The following is a 15,850-nucleotide window of genomic DNA, read 5'->3' on the forward strand; positions in this document are numbered from 1 at the left end:
TTTTTTTTATTTTGTTTTTGCAAAATTGACAATACAGCAACTTTACAAAGACTTAATAAAAAACACATCCTTTTTTTAATGTTTACAGGTCCTCTGCAGACTTGTGTGCCTCAATGGTAATCTAGGTGTAGTCTGATGCTGCAGTCTTATCGCTGCTCTCTGTTCCCTACTTTCTCGCTAATGTGCCAAATGTGTGTGTGCAAAAAGTTGTGGTCAGTTGGGAGTTTCCTGCAGAATCCGACAACAGCTTTTGTTTTGTAGTCTGTTACCATAGAGACGCTCGGAATTCTAGGCGCGTTTTCTGCCTCGTGATACATTTTTTGGTTTAAGGATTCTGTATTACCTTGGACGTTGTGTTAACTACGGCTGACCTCTTATAGTTTGCCCACCTTTGCCCTGTACATGTGTCAGACGATCACTTTATTTTCTCTTTTGTTTCTTTTCAGTAAACTTTGAAGCTTTGATCATCGCAATGGCGGTGGTGGCGGGAGTCTTCTTATTGGGTATAATAGTTTGCTGCTGTTACTGTTGCTACTGTCGAAAGAGTTCACGTTCACGGCTGTAAGTTATTTATTTTAGAATGTTACTTTTTTTTTTTTTTCATTTCAATATAATTACTATATTGCATACATTCACAAAAATGAGAAGAAAAAAAAAATATATATATATATGGTATATTTAATTAGTGTTAAAGGCATGGCTGGGTAATTCCTACTGTTGTACTTTGTGACCATCTTTGGGATCCTCATATTTTGTCAATGTATCTCATGGAGAGGGGCCATGCATAAGTCCGGCAGTGGAGAAGCGCTCAGACGTTTCGGCTTCTCGCAGAAATTACATGGCACAGAGTTGTGTTCATGGTCCCTTCCTTATATCTTCAATATGCCATAAAGGTCCCAATTGGTAATAAACCTTTTAAGTTTTTTATTGCAGCACACTGGGTTGGTTCATTTTGGCAGTGTGGCCCTCACACCTTTTTAAAAAGCAATGACTACCTCCATATCATTTTATAAAAGTAATGTTGTAGCTGAAGATTCCCTTTAAATCAGAGGGGAGGAGCTGGCTGCTCCTGTCCTCAGTTACCATTGGTGTCTCCAGTGGAGGGGAGGAGCCTTGTGACACCACCCACGAGGAACAAGGATAAACGTACAACCTTGACAACTATTTCAAGATGTTAAATAAAAGAGAAGCCAGCGCTGCCTCTGGTTAGAACACAATACATAAAGTGCATATGCACATACTGATTTCTAACTGTTTTTCAAAATCAGACATTTAGCAAAAAACTGATCAATTTTGAGCCACCACGTCAAGGCATTCTCATACGGGGCAGTCCTACTCTACGTTCTTTTTATATTCGCTGTGCCATTACGGCCTCCTAAATGTATTAAAAGCAAGACCACATTAAATGCAAACTGTACCTGAAGGACAAGCGCAGCTGTAGGTCGACCAGCTCATAGACATTTCAGGTCCATCCTCCACACTGCCAGACCAGCACCACAGATGGAGTGTGGAGGTTGGACTTGAAATATCTATGACCTGGTCGACCTTTAGCTGCGCTTGTCCTTCAGGTACAGTTTGCATTTAATGTGGTCTTGCTTTTAATACATTTAGGAGGCCGTAATGGCACAGTGAATATAAAAAGAACGTAGAGTAGGACTGCCCCGTATGAGAATGCCTTGACGTGGCGGCTCAAAATTGATCAGTTTTTTGCTAAATGTCTCATTTTGAAATAGTTAGAAATCAGTATGTGCATATACACTTTATGTATTGCGTTCTAACCATAGGCAGCGCTGGCTTCTCTCTTTTTATTTCAAGATGTTGGCTTAGTGGAAGCCGTTCTGTAAATGTTGACTAGTTTCTACTTTTATTCACATTTCTTATTATTTTGAAGACCTGTTTGCTGTCCAATTGTCCATACAGACCTAGCCCTGCTAACAAGCAGATGGTTTGCTTCAGTTCAGTGCCATCTATAAAAGCTTCTTGAACATACACTGTATCAAACTATTAGGACGGGTGTATCAGGGCAGGTAAATGATTAAACCTGATTTAGTATTAAATGAAATCTCTCAGCAGGTGGTTGCTATGTAATTGGAGCGCAGCATTCTGATTCCAGGAATATGTCACTTGTTGGGCTGCTTGCTGTCATTTTGATACAATTCCAGTTTTCTCTGCCTCAAATCCAGCAGGACTCAGACTGCTGAGCTCTATATAACCCCGCCCACACCACTGATTGGCTACTCTGTTGTGGGTGGGGTTGGACGAAGAGGCTCGACTCTCCTAGTCCTGAAGTGATACTTTCCTTACAATAAAAATCAGTGTTTTATTAGAACAGCAACACACAGCCCAGTAAGTGACACATCACTGGAATCAGGGTAGCAGCCCCTACACCATATTGCTATCATATTTCATAATAAAAACCTGACAATTTCATCTAAGGTCTTAGAGAATTGTTTGGATATAAATGTATCAAGTCTTCATCTGTGAGAATGTTGCCGTTCACTTACAGCAAAAACTGCTGCACTAGTTTGTCTGTCAGTATTGTGATGACTGATTGCCAGCAGAATTTTAGATTGCAGCTCTGGATTCTGCACATAAATCACTTGGGTCTGAGATGCGGTCCGGCCTCATTCTTCTCTGACTTCTATAGATTTGTGTATTTAATTTAAAAAAAAAAAACAAAAAAACAGCTCCTTAAAGGCGAATGGACATTTCTTAGCCACATGAGGTTTTATTGTTTTCTCTCTTCTAGTAGACTGGAAGCTGAAGAAGAAAATCTCATCCGAGAGCGTGAAAAGCGGAAACAAGAGTCTCTTCAGAGGTAGAGTGTTTACTGTCACTTCACACACTCGACAATCTGACTGCATTGTTACCAGATTGGAGCAGCGTAAATTAATTAACCTCATCAGCAGTCCTTATGTAATATTAACTACTATAATACTGCCCCTATATACAAGAATATAACTACTATAATACTGCCCCTATGTACAAGAATATAACTACTATAATACTGCCGCTATGTACAAGAATATAGCTACTATAATACTGCCCCTATGTACAAGAATATAGCTACTATAATACTGCTTCTATCTACTATAATACTGCCCCTATGTACAAGAATATAACTACTATAATACTGCCCCTATGCACAAGAATATAACTACTATAATACTGCACTCGATGTACAAGAATATAACTACTGTAATACTGCCCCTATGTACAAGAATATAACTACTGTAATACTGCCCCATGTACAAGAATATAACTACTATAATACTGCCCCTATGCACAAGAATATAACTACTATAATACTGCCCCTATGCACAAGAATATAACTACTATAATACTGCCCCTATGCACAAGAATATAACTACTATAATACTGCCCCTATGCACAAGAATATAACTACTATAATACTGCCCCTATGTACAAGAATATAACTACTATAATACTGCTCCTATGCACAAGAATATAACTACTATAATACTGCTCCTATGCACAAGAATATAACTACTATAATACTGCCCCTATGCACAGGAATATAACTACTATAATACTGCCCCTATGTACAAGAATATAACTACTATAATACTGCCCCTATGCACAAGACTATAACTACTATAATACTGCCCCTATGTACAAGACTATAACTACTATAATACTGCCTCTATATACAAGAATATAACTACTATAATACTGCTTCTGTCTACTATAATACTGCCCCTATGAACAAGAATATAACTACTGTAATACTGCTCCTATGCACAAGAATATAACTACTATAATACTGCCCCTATGTACAAGAATATAACTACTATAATACTGCTCCTATGCACAAGAATATAACTACTATAATACTGCCTCTATGTACAAGACTATAACTACTATAATACTGCTTCTATCTACTATAATACTGCCCCTATGTAAAAGAATATAACTACTATAATACTGCCCCTATGCACAAGAATATATCTACTATAATACTGCCTCTATGTACAAGACTATAACTACTATAATACTGCCCCTATGTACAAGAATGTAACTACTATAATACTGCCCCTATGCACAAGAATATAACTACTATAATACTGCCTCTATGTACAAGAATATAACTACTATAATACTGCTCCTATGTACAAGAATATAACTACTATAATACTGCCCCTATGCACAAGAATATAACTACTATAATACTGCCCCAATGCACAAGAATATATCTACTATAATACTGCCCCTATGCACAAGAATATAACTACTGTAATACTGCCTCTATGTACAAGAATATAACTACTATAATACTGCTCCTATGTACAAGAATATAACTACTATAATACTGCCCCTATGCACAAGAATATAACTACTATAATACTGCCCCTATGCACAAGAATATACTATAATACTGCCCCTATGCACAAGAATATAACTACTATAATACTGCCCCTATGCACAAGAATATAACTACTGTAATACTGCCTCTATGTACAAGAATATAACTACTATAATACTGCTCATACTGCCCCTATGCACAAGAATATAACTACTATAATACTGCCCCTATGCACAAGAATATACTATAATACTGCCCCTATGCACAAGAATATAACTACTATAATACTGCCCCCTATGCACAAGAATATAACTACTATAATACTGCCCCTATGTACAGTAATATAGCTACTATAATACTGCCCCTATGCACAAGAATATAACTACTATAATACTGCCCCCTATGCACAAGAATATAACTACTATAATACTGCCCCCTATGCACAAGAATATAACTACTATAATACTGCCCCTATGCACAAGAATATAGCTACTATAATACTGCCCCTATGCACAAGAATATAACTACTATAATACTGCCTCTATGTACAAGAATATAACTACTATAATACTGCTCCTATGTACAAGAATATAACTACTATAATACTGCTCCTATGTACAAGAAGATAACTACTATAATAAGTAGCGTATTTTGACTTTATTAACAGTTAAACGAAATTTACACCAGAACAGAGATAAATATATATATATTTTTTTTGCCCTTGCACCATAGTGTGCCATGTTGTGCCCATTACTGGATAGAGAACATGTCATAACAGTAAATATTTTGCGTTGCCTACGTGTCACCCGCTTGCCGTATCTCCTGATTACCGCTGTACACAGTCACTTAGAGGAACAGATGGCCGCTGCTGCGTCACTCCCATTCTCTGTTTAGTCTCAGCCCAAGTGTTAATGGAAGGAAACCATTTTCATGCCTAATGGACTAATGTTTCAGAGTGGATTTCTCCCCCTGCGGCATCGATCTGACGTGTGCGGGACCCTCCGAGTCCAGATAATGCAGTGAGCAGCATCATCCGTTAGATGCAATCTGAGCAAAGTTTTATGTTCTAAATGTGCGTTGTAAAACGAGCAATTCCGGAGTCTGCGGACAGCGGGATCATTGCAGGCTATTGTACACTGTTATCAGTCAACTAAACGTCTAAAATAACTATACATAGAATATAAAAGCATTTGTTTAATATAATATTTTAGAACTACGTGACACTCAAGTATATTCTATTCCTGACATGTCAGGCCTGAAAGTAATATTGATTTGATGTCGGCTCCTGCTTCATGTACCTGCTGGCTGGCAGAAGTCGCAATGATAGGGGTTAATGTATATGGGCAAGCTGAATGAGTGGTGACCCTGCTTCTACTACTGGGGGAAGAAGAGGTGGGTGGGACCATGGTGCAGCTGCTATTACTGGGAGAAAGGGGTGCTGCTGCTACAACTACTAGAAGGGGTGTGAATACTGCTGCCACTACTAGGGGGGGGGGGGGGGGAAATGCATTGGAACTGTACTACTGGGGGAAAGGTCTGTACTGCTTGAACTACTGGGAGGCGGTAGAGTGAATGCTGCTGGGGGCAAAGGAGGGTGGAGACTGCTTCTGCAATGACTGGGAAGAAGGTGGTTTGAATGCTATTGGCACCGTGGGAAAGTTTGTGTAGGACCATGGTGCTAGGGGAATAGGTAGGTGGAGATTGTGCTGCTGCTACAAAAACTGAGAGAGGGTGGTGTGACAGCTGATTCTGCTGGAGAAAAGGTGGTGGGGTGGGACCATGGTGGTGCTGCTGCTACTACTGGGGGGAAAGGGAGGTGGAGACTGCTTCTACAATTACTGGGAGTGGGTGGTGTGAAAGCTGCTCCTACTGGGGGAAAGATGGGTGTGGATTGTGCTGCTCCTACAACTACTTGGCGGAGGAGTGAATGTTGCTACTACTAGGGGAGAAAAGCATTAGGACTATGCTACTGCCACTACTCAGGAAAAGGTGGTGGGTGGTACCATAGTGCTGCTGCTACTACTGGGGGGAAGGTGCGTGGTGACTGTTTCTACAACTACTGGGAGGAGGTGGGGTAAATGCTCCTACTGGGGGGGGGGAGAGGTGGTGGGTGTGATCATGGTGCTGCTGCTACTACTGGGGAAAGGTAGGCGGAGACTGTGCTTCTACAACTACTGGGAAGAGGTGGAGTGAATGCTGCTACTACTAGGGGAAAGATGGTGGGTGGAACCATGGTGCTGCTACTGGGGGGAGGTGGGTGGAGACGCTGCTGCTACAACTACTGAGCGGAGATGGAGTGATTTCTGTTAGTACTATTGAAAACCTGGGATAAGGGGGTGAATGTTTATTTGGCAGCCATCTCGAGCCCCCCCTGCCCCCCCTCACACAAGGGCGCTTTCTCTCCCGGGTGCTCCTGTAAGCTGCTGGTAGACTCCACTGAGAGGGTGGCGGTTATCTTGTCTGGAACAAAAGTATTACTGATCCAAAATCAGGCATGCGGAATGATGTTGGGGGACGGTCGAGAGACCCCATACACATTAGACTGTCGGCCAAGCCCACCGATATTAGTGGTCCAGCATTGGTCTCATTCTCAGGGACCCTTCTGTGACTACTAATAGGGAAAGCTGCTTCTTCTAGTGGAAAGATGGAGTGTGACCACAATTCTGCCGTAGAATACCAGCTCCCAATTAGCCGAGCCTTATCAATAATCTGCCTCCATCTTTGTGTGTAAATTAACCCTGCTCGTCTTCTGTGCAGGGGTTTCGCAGCAGAGCTCCTGCAGGGGGGTAAACTGTGAAGCAGCTACAGTGCTGATCTGGTATCTCCGCTTCATTCTCGCGATCGTCCCAGCGTGGAGATGGGAAAGCCCCTTATAAAGACTCTCCACCATTGCTATAGAAAGGGAAGTTGAGAACTTTTTGCTGCGGCGTTCCCCTTTAACACTTGCCTAGCAGTGGACATTCAAACTCTAAAGCCCCATTGTACTAATACCTTGTCCTTTATTACTAAATGTAAGAGCAGTGTACAGGTTCCCCCTTCTCTCCACCAGCCGTCATTCCCAGTGGCCCTTGGCGTAGCTTCGCACAGTTTTTCTGCATAGATATATCAAAAATTCATTAAAAATCCTTTGTCAGGGGAACGTTATGGATTTGCATCCGACATAATACGGCCTGAAAATACACAGCCGCAGTTCACTAATTCATTAGACCTGCCTTGTTCTCCGCTCCCCTTATTTACTACCAAAATCGCAGATCGTGCTCCGCAACACTGGCGGTGAAAAATGTCTGAACGCCGGAAAGTGACAGTATTGTAAATCCCGGGCCTGAGTTATGACGGCCCCGGAGCAGCCGCTTGGTCTTTAACCACTATGGCCCTGCGCTTTTTTTTTTTTTTTTTTTTTTTCTTTTTCTAACATGCTTTAATATTTCATAAAAAGGTCTAAGAAGCAGCGTGGTTATGTGGTGGATGATGACATAATTGGGTGAAGGGTCCATGAATCAAAGATCCGATGGGCACAGAGGAGTAATGTGTTGGGTTTTGTTTCTATTGCCTGAGCTTCAAAAGAACTTCAAAAGTTATGTGCTATAAAAATATAAAACCGGTTACATCCCCCCCGCCGCTCCGGTGTAGCCGCCGTGTGCAGAGGGGATGTCAATGCGGCTGCCAAGTAAGCCACATCCAGCGGAGAGCACTGGAGTGGCGTAGGATTGTACATGTGCGTAAAGGATTTTTTCTTAGGGTTTTTTTTTTTTGGTTTAAAGAAACCCTTTATAAAGTCATTGCCAAAAACTTAAAAAAATTTCGCACTGAATGGGGTTTTTTTTTTTTTTTTTTTTTACATGCAAAGTTTTCAAAGGTGTGTAGTGGGGTGGCCTATGGGTATATTTCCTGTGTTTTCCCAGTGCATACACCTAGGAAAAAAAGGAAAGGCAATGTCTGAACAGAGACTAAGATTGAGACGTCGCGCTAATTGTTCCATCATTGACCTTTGAGACTGAAAGGGAGCACGTTATGAAATCCCTGTGAATCCTATATGGATTTATCTTAATATTTGATCAGCGGCGCCCCCATCCTCTCCTCCATGTAGCACAATGAAGGGGCTAAACGGCAATACCCGACTCGGCCATGTGTCTGGGTGTCACTGTTTCAACCTCTTGCGTTAAAGGGTCACAATGTTCCATCCTCGGGACTCCGACTAACCAGACTTTAATGAACGAGTGACCTGAAAACTGTATGTGAAGGTTCTCCACACTTGTCACCTCTCTTGAGGGGGGTTCCTAGAAAAATTGGCAGATTTCAAAGGCGCTTGTAAAACTTCCCCCACAGATTATCCCACAGGTCCACTAGATAATTTGGATTACTGGACTGTCATGAAATACTTAAGCGAATGTCAGATTATGGGAATTTCTGGCCTATTTGTTTGCTATGGAAAAAAAAGGGGTTTTAATCCATAAATCCAACTCGTTTTCACACCCTGCACATCTCAAGCCGCCTATTGCAGTTGCCATAATTGCATATGCAAGACAGGAGCGTTAATCATTAACGTAATTTTTTTTTTTTTCTCTTCTTTTTCAAACCCATTAATGATACGGCGCCGTAATAATGGGGTTTTAAGATTACGTTCCCTTAGTGTCTTTTTCTTTTACGTCCGCCACTTTTAAATTGTTCCGCCACACAATGCTATCAGGACATCGTCCTCCAAATGTATCTCATCACACCACTTGCAAATTAATTGGATGAGCAGAGAAGGACTTGACTTGCGGGATGTTGCCGGCCTCTTAAAACCGCCACGTTTCCCCGCCAGTAGACACAAAATTTCATTTTGGTTGAAATAACCCATTTGTCACAAAATGATTTGCTGGCCCCTTGTTGAGCGGAGTCTCGGCATCGGGAGGGCGGCATTTGATAGCTAGAAGTTTACTCCGTGTATATATGTATGTGTGTGTGTATGTGTGTGTATATATATATATATATATATATATATATATATATATATATATATATATATATATATATATATATATATATATATATATATATACAGTGCCTACAAGTAGTATTCAACCCCCTGCAGATTTAGCAGGTTTACACATTCAGAATTAACTTGGCATTGTGACATTTGGACTGTAGATCAGCCTGGAAGTGTGAAATGCACTGCAGCAAAAAAGAATGTTATTTCTTTTATTATTTTTTTTTTAAATTGTGAAAAGTTTATTCAGAGGGTCATTTATTATTCAACCCCTCAAACCACAAGAATTCTGTTTGGTTCCCCTAAAGTATTAAGAAGTATTTCAGGCACAAAGAACAATGAGCTTCACATGTTTGGATTAATTATCTCTTTTTCCAGCCTTTTCTGACTAATTAAGACCCTCCCCAAACTTGCGAACAGCACTCATACTTGGTCAACATGGGAAAGACAAAGGAGCATTCCAAGGCCATCAGAGACAAGATCGTGAAGGGTCACAAGGCTGGCAAGGGGTACAAAACCCTTTCCAAGGAGTTGGGCCTACCTGTCTCCACTGTTGGGAGCATCATCCGGAAGTGGAAGGCTTATGGAACTACTGTTAGCCTTCCACGGCCTGGACAGCCTTTGAAAGTTTCCACCCGTGCCGAGGCCAGGCTTGTCCGAAGAGTCAAGGCTAACCCAAGGACAACAAGGAAGGAGCTCCGGGAAGATCTCATGGCAGTGGGGACATTGGTTTCAGTCAATACCATAAGTAACGTACTCCACCGCAATGGTCTCCGTTCCAGACGAGCCCGTAATGTACCTTTACTTTCAAAGCGTCATGTCAAGGCTCGTCTACAGTTTGCTCATGATCACTTGGAGGACTCTGAGACAGACTGGTTCAAGGTTCTCTGGTCTGATGAGACCAAGATCGAGATCTTTGGTGCCAACCACACACGTGACGTTTGGAGACTGGATGGCACTGCATACGACCCCAAGAATACCATCCCTACAGTCAAGCATGGTGGTGGCAGCATCATGCTGTGGGGCTGTTTCTCAGCCAAGGGGCCTGGCCATCTTGTCCGCATCCATGGGAAGATGGATAGCACGGCCTACCTGGAGATTTTGGCCAAGAACCTCCGCACCTCCATCATGGATCTTAAGATGGGTCGTCATTTTATCTTCCAACAAGACAACGACCCAAAGCACACAGCCAAGAAAACCAAGGCCTGGTTCCAGAGGGAAAAAATCAAGGTGTTGCAGTGGCCTAGTCAGTCTCCTGACCTTAACCCAATTGAAAACTTGTGGAAGGAGCTCAAGATTAAAGTCCACATGAGACACCCAAAGAACCTAGATAACTTGGAGAAGATCTGCATGGAGGAGTGGGCCAAGATAACTCCAGAGACCTGTGCCGGCCTGATCAGGTCTTATAAAAGACGATTATTAGCTGTAATTGCAAACAAGGGTTATTCCACAAAATATTAAACCTAGGGGTTGAATAATAATTGACCCACACTTTTATATTGAAAATTTATTAAAATTTAACTGAGTAACATAACTTGTTGGTTTGTAAGATTTATGCATCTGTTAATAAATCCTGCTCTTGTGTGAAGTTTGCAGACTCTAACTTATTTGCATCTTATCAAACCTGCTAAATCTGCAGGGGGTTGAATACTACTTGTAGGCACTGTGTGTGTGTGTGTATATATATATATATATATATATATATATATATATATATATATATATATATATATATATATATATATATATATATATATATATATATATATATTCGCTTTCCTCAGGTGACCAAGAACGATCCAAGAAATAAAACTTTTTATTCCTCTAGGGCTCTTTATGCTGCCCCCCCCCCCCCTTACTGCTTCTCCATTGCACCGTACAGTATCATGTCCATCGATTTTACACATACCTCACCGTGCTACATCTCTGGCAAGGCCCGGAAGGCTCAAGTCCATGGCAAATTCAAAGGCGATTTTTAGGCCGTGGTAAGCAATCATCACCCCCAGATTGTAGGGTCACTGCTGGGCTTGCAGAGGGAAAAGGGCCCTCTCTCTTAAAAGGGGCAAACCCCCCCCCTCCCCCGTAAGTGCTACAGCTGCAACTGACCACCTCATCTAAGGGGGTCCATCTACCCAGATCAGTCGGCTCCAATCCCAGCCATATCGGTACGGTGTCATCCACGTGCTAACCCTCACCACCGTTGCTGATGGCACAGGCTCAGCACCTGCGCCTTCGCCATCTCTGTACTGTGACTGGGGATTACTTTTTCACAATTCTTTTAACATTGCTGAAAATTCCTCTAACGACGAGAACCTCATGAAGATCAGTAGCCATGTTTTTCTTAGAAATGTGCATTCTCCAGTTCCTCCGTTTTTATACCTCCTGTAATTTTATGAATACATTGTAGAGATGAGCAAAAGCAGAAATACTTCCAGGACTCCCGCTACCTGCAGCTTAAGTAATTGGTGGCCACCGCAACGTTATTATATTGCACACTATGCAGTAATGATGTGGAGGGGCCTACTAATCGGGAGAGGCGCCAGGGATGCCATAGATGATAGGTTTGCAGGGCTCTGATACAGCAGCCATGGACTACTATCCAATGGAGTCCAGAAGCCACATCAGGTTTGCGCTGGGCGGCTTCCCGTTGGCTGGTTGGATTTGCGCTGGGCGGCTTTCCGCTGGCTGGATTTGCGCTGGGCGGCTTTCCGCTGGCTGGATTTGCGCTGGGCGGCTTTCCGCTGGCTGGATTTGCGCTGGGCGGCTTTCCGCTGGCTGGATTTGCGCTGGGCGGCTTTACGCTGGCTGGATTTGCGCTGGGCGGCTTTACGCTGGTTGGATTTGCGCTGGGCGGCTTTACGCTGGTTGGATTTGCGCTGGGCGGCTTTCCACTGGCTGGATTTGCGCTGGGCGGCTTTACGCTGGCTGGATTTGCGCTGGGCGGCTTTACGCTGGCTGGATTTGCGCTGGGCGGCTTTCCGCTGGCTGGATTTGCATTTTTCTGTTGGAAGTCTTCGGTGTAATACGTAGCGTTATTTCCCGGCAGCGCTGTCCGTCCATCACTTTTCTCTTGATCTTTCGCTCCTCCACTCTCGCTTTCATTGTGTAAATCTCAGTCTTTTCACATTCGTCTCCTCCATGTTCTGATTTTAATTGGGGTGACGGAGTTCATGGACACGCCGGCACTGTATTGAGGTGTTAGTTTTGCAGTTATTGATCTACGTCCTTTTATCTTAACCGCGGCTTGAGGGGTCTCAAATGTTTCCCCCCCCCCCCAACGACCCAACATCTGGACTAAACACAAATGATCCTGGTTTTGTGACGGAGGGGCCCCCAGACACAGGGTAGGGCCCCCGGCCATGGACACCTGTATGCTTGCAGCTAGATTTGTTTTGAGAAATAAAACTTCACAAACCCCAAAAGGGGAAATGACAAGGTAAACACCAAACCGCCTCTTACCCCATTAGAAGGGAACCAGACAATGCCAAAACCCTGCCCAGAAATGTTCCTGCCCCTACAGAGCATTGGTGTAATACGAGCAGGATCCTCAGCTCTACAAATTTACTTTGTTTAATTTTTTTTTTTTTTTCTTTTTTTTACAGAAAGAACGAAAGGACCATAAAACATAATGAGATCCGGAAGAAATATGGTAAGATGATCTTTAATTGAAGACCTCTTTCGTTTTTGTTTTGTTTTTGTTTTTTTTACATATCTATTGTTTTGCTGTCTTAGAGGACAACTCCAAACTCTCGCTAGGTAAAGCTCATCTTTCCCAGTATATGTGCTTGATGGCATTGAAGTAAGTCACAGGGCTCTGATCCACCGGTCGCATCAGAAGTTTGTGGCCGCTGGACTGGAGCCCTGCGCTCCTCCTCACTGACAGCATCCTCGGTGCCCTTTCTGATTAGTAGGTCCGGCTCAACATCAGTAGTTTAAGGCACGACAAACGTATAACGTTACACCGGGCCTACAATTCAGGGGTGTCACCGTGGCTGCTGCAGCTCACAGAAGGGTTTTGGCCGGGCTCTGGTCCAATGGCTACAGACTGCCGATGTGGCCCCAAGACCTGTGTCCGTCAAATTTTTTTTTCTTTTTCTCAACTCTAGTACCTGCTAATCTTGTATTCCGATTTGGTTGATAATCCTGATATACTCGGGTTTATGATGGGCTGATGCTTAAACACAGAAACCTATTAGAAGCAGAGCTGCAGTTTAACCGGTTCCCGACCTGTGACACAGCGTATGCGTCATGAAAGTCGGTGCCAATCCGACCTATGACGCATACCCTGTGTCATGAATTCAAAGCCCCCCTGCGGGTCGGGTGACCGGGGTCAATGAAAGGTCACCTGACCCGCAGATACAGGGGGCTTTGTAATTCACCACAGGGGGCGTGGCTTCACCCCCACGTGGCTACGATCGCTCTGATTGGCTGTTAAAAGTGAAACAGCCAATCAGAGCGATAGTAATATTTCATCAATGAAAATTGATGAAATATTACAATCCAGCCATGGCCGATGCTGCAGTAGCATCGGACATGGCTGGAAACACCGATTTGACCCCCCCCCCCCCACCGGCGATCGCCCCCCCTGCCACTGAATGACAGCGGCGATCTGCCGCCTCTGTCATCATCTGCCCCCCTCCCATTCCCTCCGCTCCCCGCCAGCTTCCGATCCCCCCCCTCACCCCCTCTCACCTCCCCCGGCACCTTCCAAGTCCCCCCGTCACTCCCGGTGTCTGGCGGCTCCGGTTCATGGGCGCCGCCATCTTAGAAAATGGCGGGAGCATGCGCAGTGCGCCCGCCCGAATCTGCCGGCTGCAGATTCCATTATTTCATTTTGATCACTCTCAGAGTGATCAAAATGAAATAAAAAGTAAATGAACCCCCCGATTATCACCCCCATAGGTAGGCAGAACTAATAAAATAAAGAAAATATATATATTTTTTTTTTTTTTCCGTTAGGGTTGGAGAGAGGGTTAGGGTTGGAGAGAGGGTTAGGGTTGGAGAGAGGGTTAGGGTTGGAGAGAGGGTTAGGGTTGGAAGGAGGGTTAGGGTTGGAAGGAGGGTTAGGGTTGGAAGGAGGGTTAGGGTTGGAAGGAGGGTTAGGGTTGGAAGGAGGGTTAGGGTTGGAAGGAGGGTTAGGGTTGGAAGGAGGGTTAGAATTAGGGTTAGGCTTGTGGTTAGGGGTGTGTTGGGGTTAGGGTTGGAGTTAGAATTGAGGAGTTACCACTGTTTAGCCACATCAGGGGTCTCCAAACGCGACATGGTGCAACCTTTGATTCCAGCCAATTTTGCGTTCAAAAAGTCAAATGGTGCTCACTCCCTTCCAAGCCCCGACGTGTGCCCAAACAGTGGTTTACCCCCACATATGGGGTATCAGCGTACTCAGGAAAAATTGCACAACAACTTTTGGGGTCTAATTTCTCCTGTTACCCTTGGGAAAATAAAAAATTGGGGGCTAGAAAATTATTTTTGTGGAAAAAAAAATGTTTTTTTCATTTTCATGTCTCTGCATTATAAACTTCTGTGAAGCACTTGGGGGTTGAAAGTGCTCACCATACATCTACATAAGTTCCTTGGAAGGTCTAGTTTCCAAAATGGGGTCACTTGTGGGGGGTTTCCACTGTTTAGGCACATCAGGGGCTCTGCAAACGTAATGACGACTGCAGACTATTCCATCAAAGTCTGCATTTCAAAACGTCACTACTTCCATTCCGAGCCCTGACGTGTGCCCAAACAATGGTTCCCCCACACATATGGGGTATCAGCGTACTCAGGACAAACTGGACAACAACTTTTGGGGTCCAATTTATCCTGTTACCCTTGTGAAAAAAAAAATTGCGGGCTAAAAATCATTTTTTTTGAGGGAAAAAAATGATTTTTTATTTTCACGGCTCTGCGTTATAAACTTCTGTGAAGCACTTGGGGGTTCAAGGTGCTCACCATACATCTAGATAAGTTCCTTGGGGGGGTCTAGTTTCCAAAATTGGGTCACTTGTGGGAGGTTTCTACTGTTTAGGCACACAGGGGCTCAGCAAATGTAACATGATGCCCCCAGACCATTCCATCAAAGTCAGCATTTCAAAATGTCACTACTTCCCTGCTGAGACCCAACGTGTGCCCAAACAGTGGTTTCCCCCCACATATGGGGTACCAGCATACTCAGGACAAACTGGACAACAACTTTTGGGGTCGAATTTCTCCTGTGACCCTTGTGAAAATAAAAAATTGCGAGCTAAAAATTCATTTTTTGAGGGAAAAAAAAGATTTTTTATTTTCATGGCTCTGCGTTACAATCTTCTGTGAAGCACTTCAGGGTTCAAGGTGCTCACCACACATCTAGGCAAGTTCCTTATGGGGTCTAGTTTCCAAAATGGGGTCACTTGTGGGGGGTTTCCACAGTTTAGGAACATCAAGGGCTCTGCAAATGTAACATGATGCCCGCAGACCATTCCATCAAAGTCAGCATTTCAAAATGTCACTACTTCCCTTCCGAGCCCCGACGTGTGCCCAAACAGTGGTCTCCCCCCACATATGGGGTACCAGCGTACTCAGGACAA

The 15,850-nt window shown here is 43.6% G+C and overlaps 1 protein-coding gene across 2 annotated transcripts in view; it reads left to right on the plus strand.

Annotated features, from left to right (window-relative positions):
- The window catches only part of PTTG1IP2 (PTTG1IP family member 2), a 68,163-nt gene that overhangs the window by 30,487 nt on the left and 21,826 nt on the right, over positions 1-15,850 (plus strand). The window contains exons 4-6 of one of the 2 annotated variants that reach the window (XM_073581961.1): positions 447-561; positions 2,753-2,818; positions 12,896-12,942. In XM_073581961.1, coding sequence (XP_073438062.1) covers positions 447-561; positions 2,753-2,818; positions 12,896-12,942 — 228 coding nt within the window. Of the gene's footprint in view, positions 1-446; positions 562-2,749; positions 2,819-12,895; positions 12,943-15,850 lie in introns of both variants that reach the window. The other variant, XM_073581960.1, reaches the window with a different exon arrangement.

The sequence above is a fragment of the Dendrobates tinctorius genome, unplaced genomic scaffold, assembly GCF_039654945.1.
Source record: "Dendrobates tinctorius isolate UK_male_01 unplaced genomic scaffold, ASM3965494v1 ptg000070l, whole genome shotgun sequence".
In the NCBI taxonomy this organism is placed as follows: domain Eukaryota; kingdom Metazoa; phylum Chordata; class Amphibia; order Anura; family Dendrobatidae; genus Dendrobates; species Dendrobates tinctorius.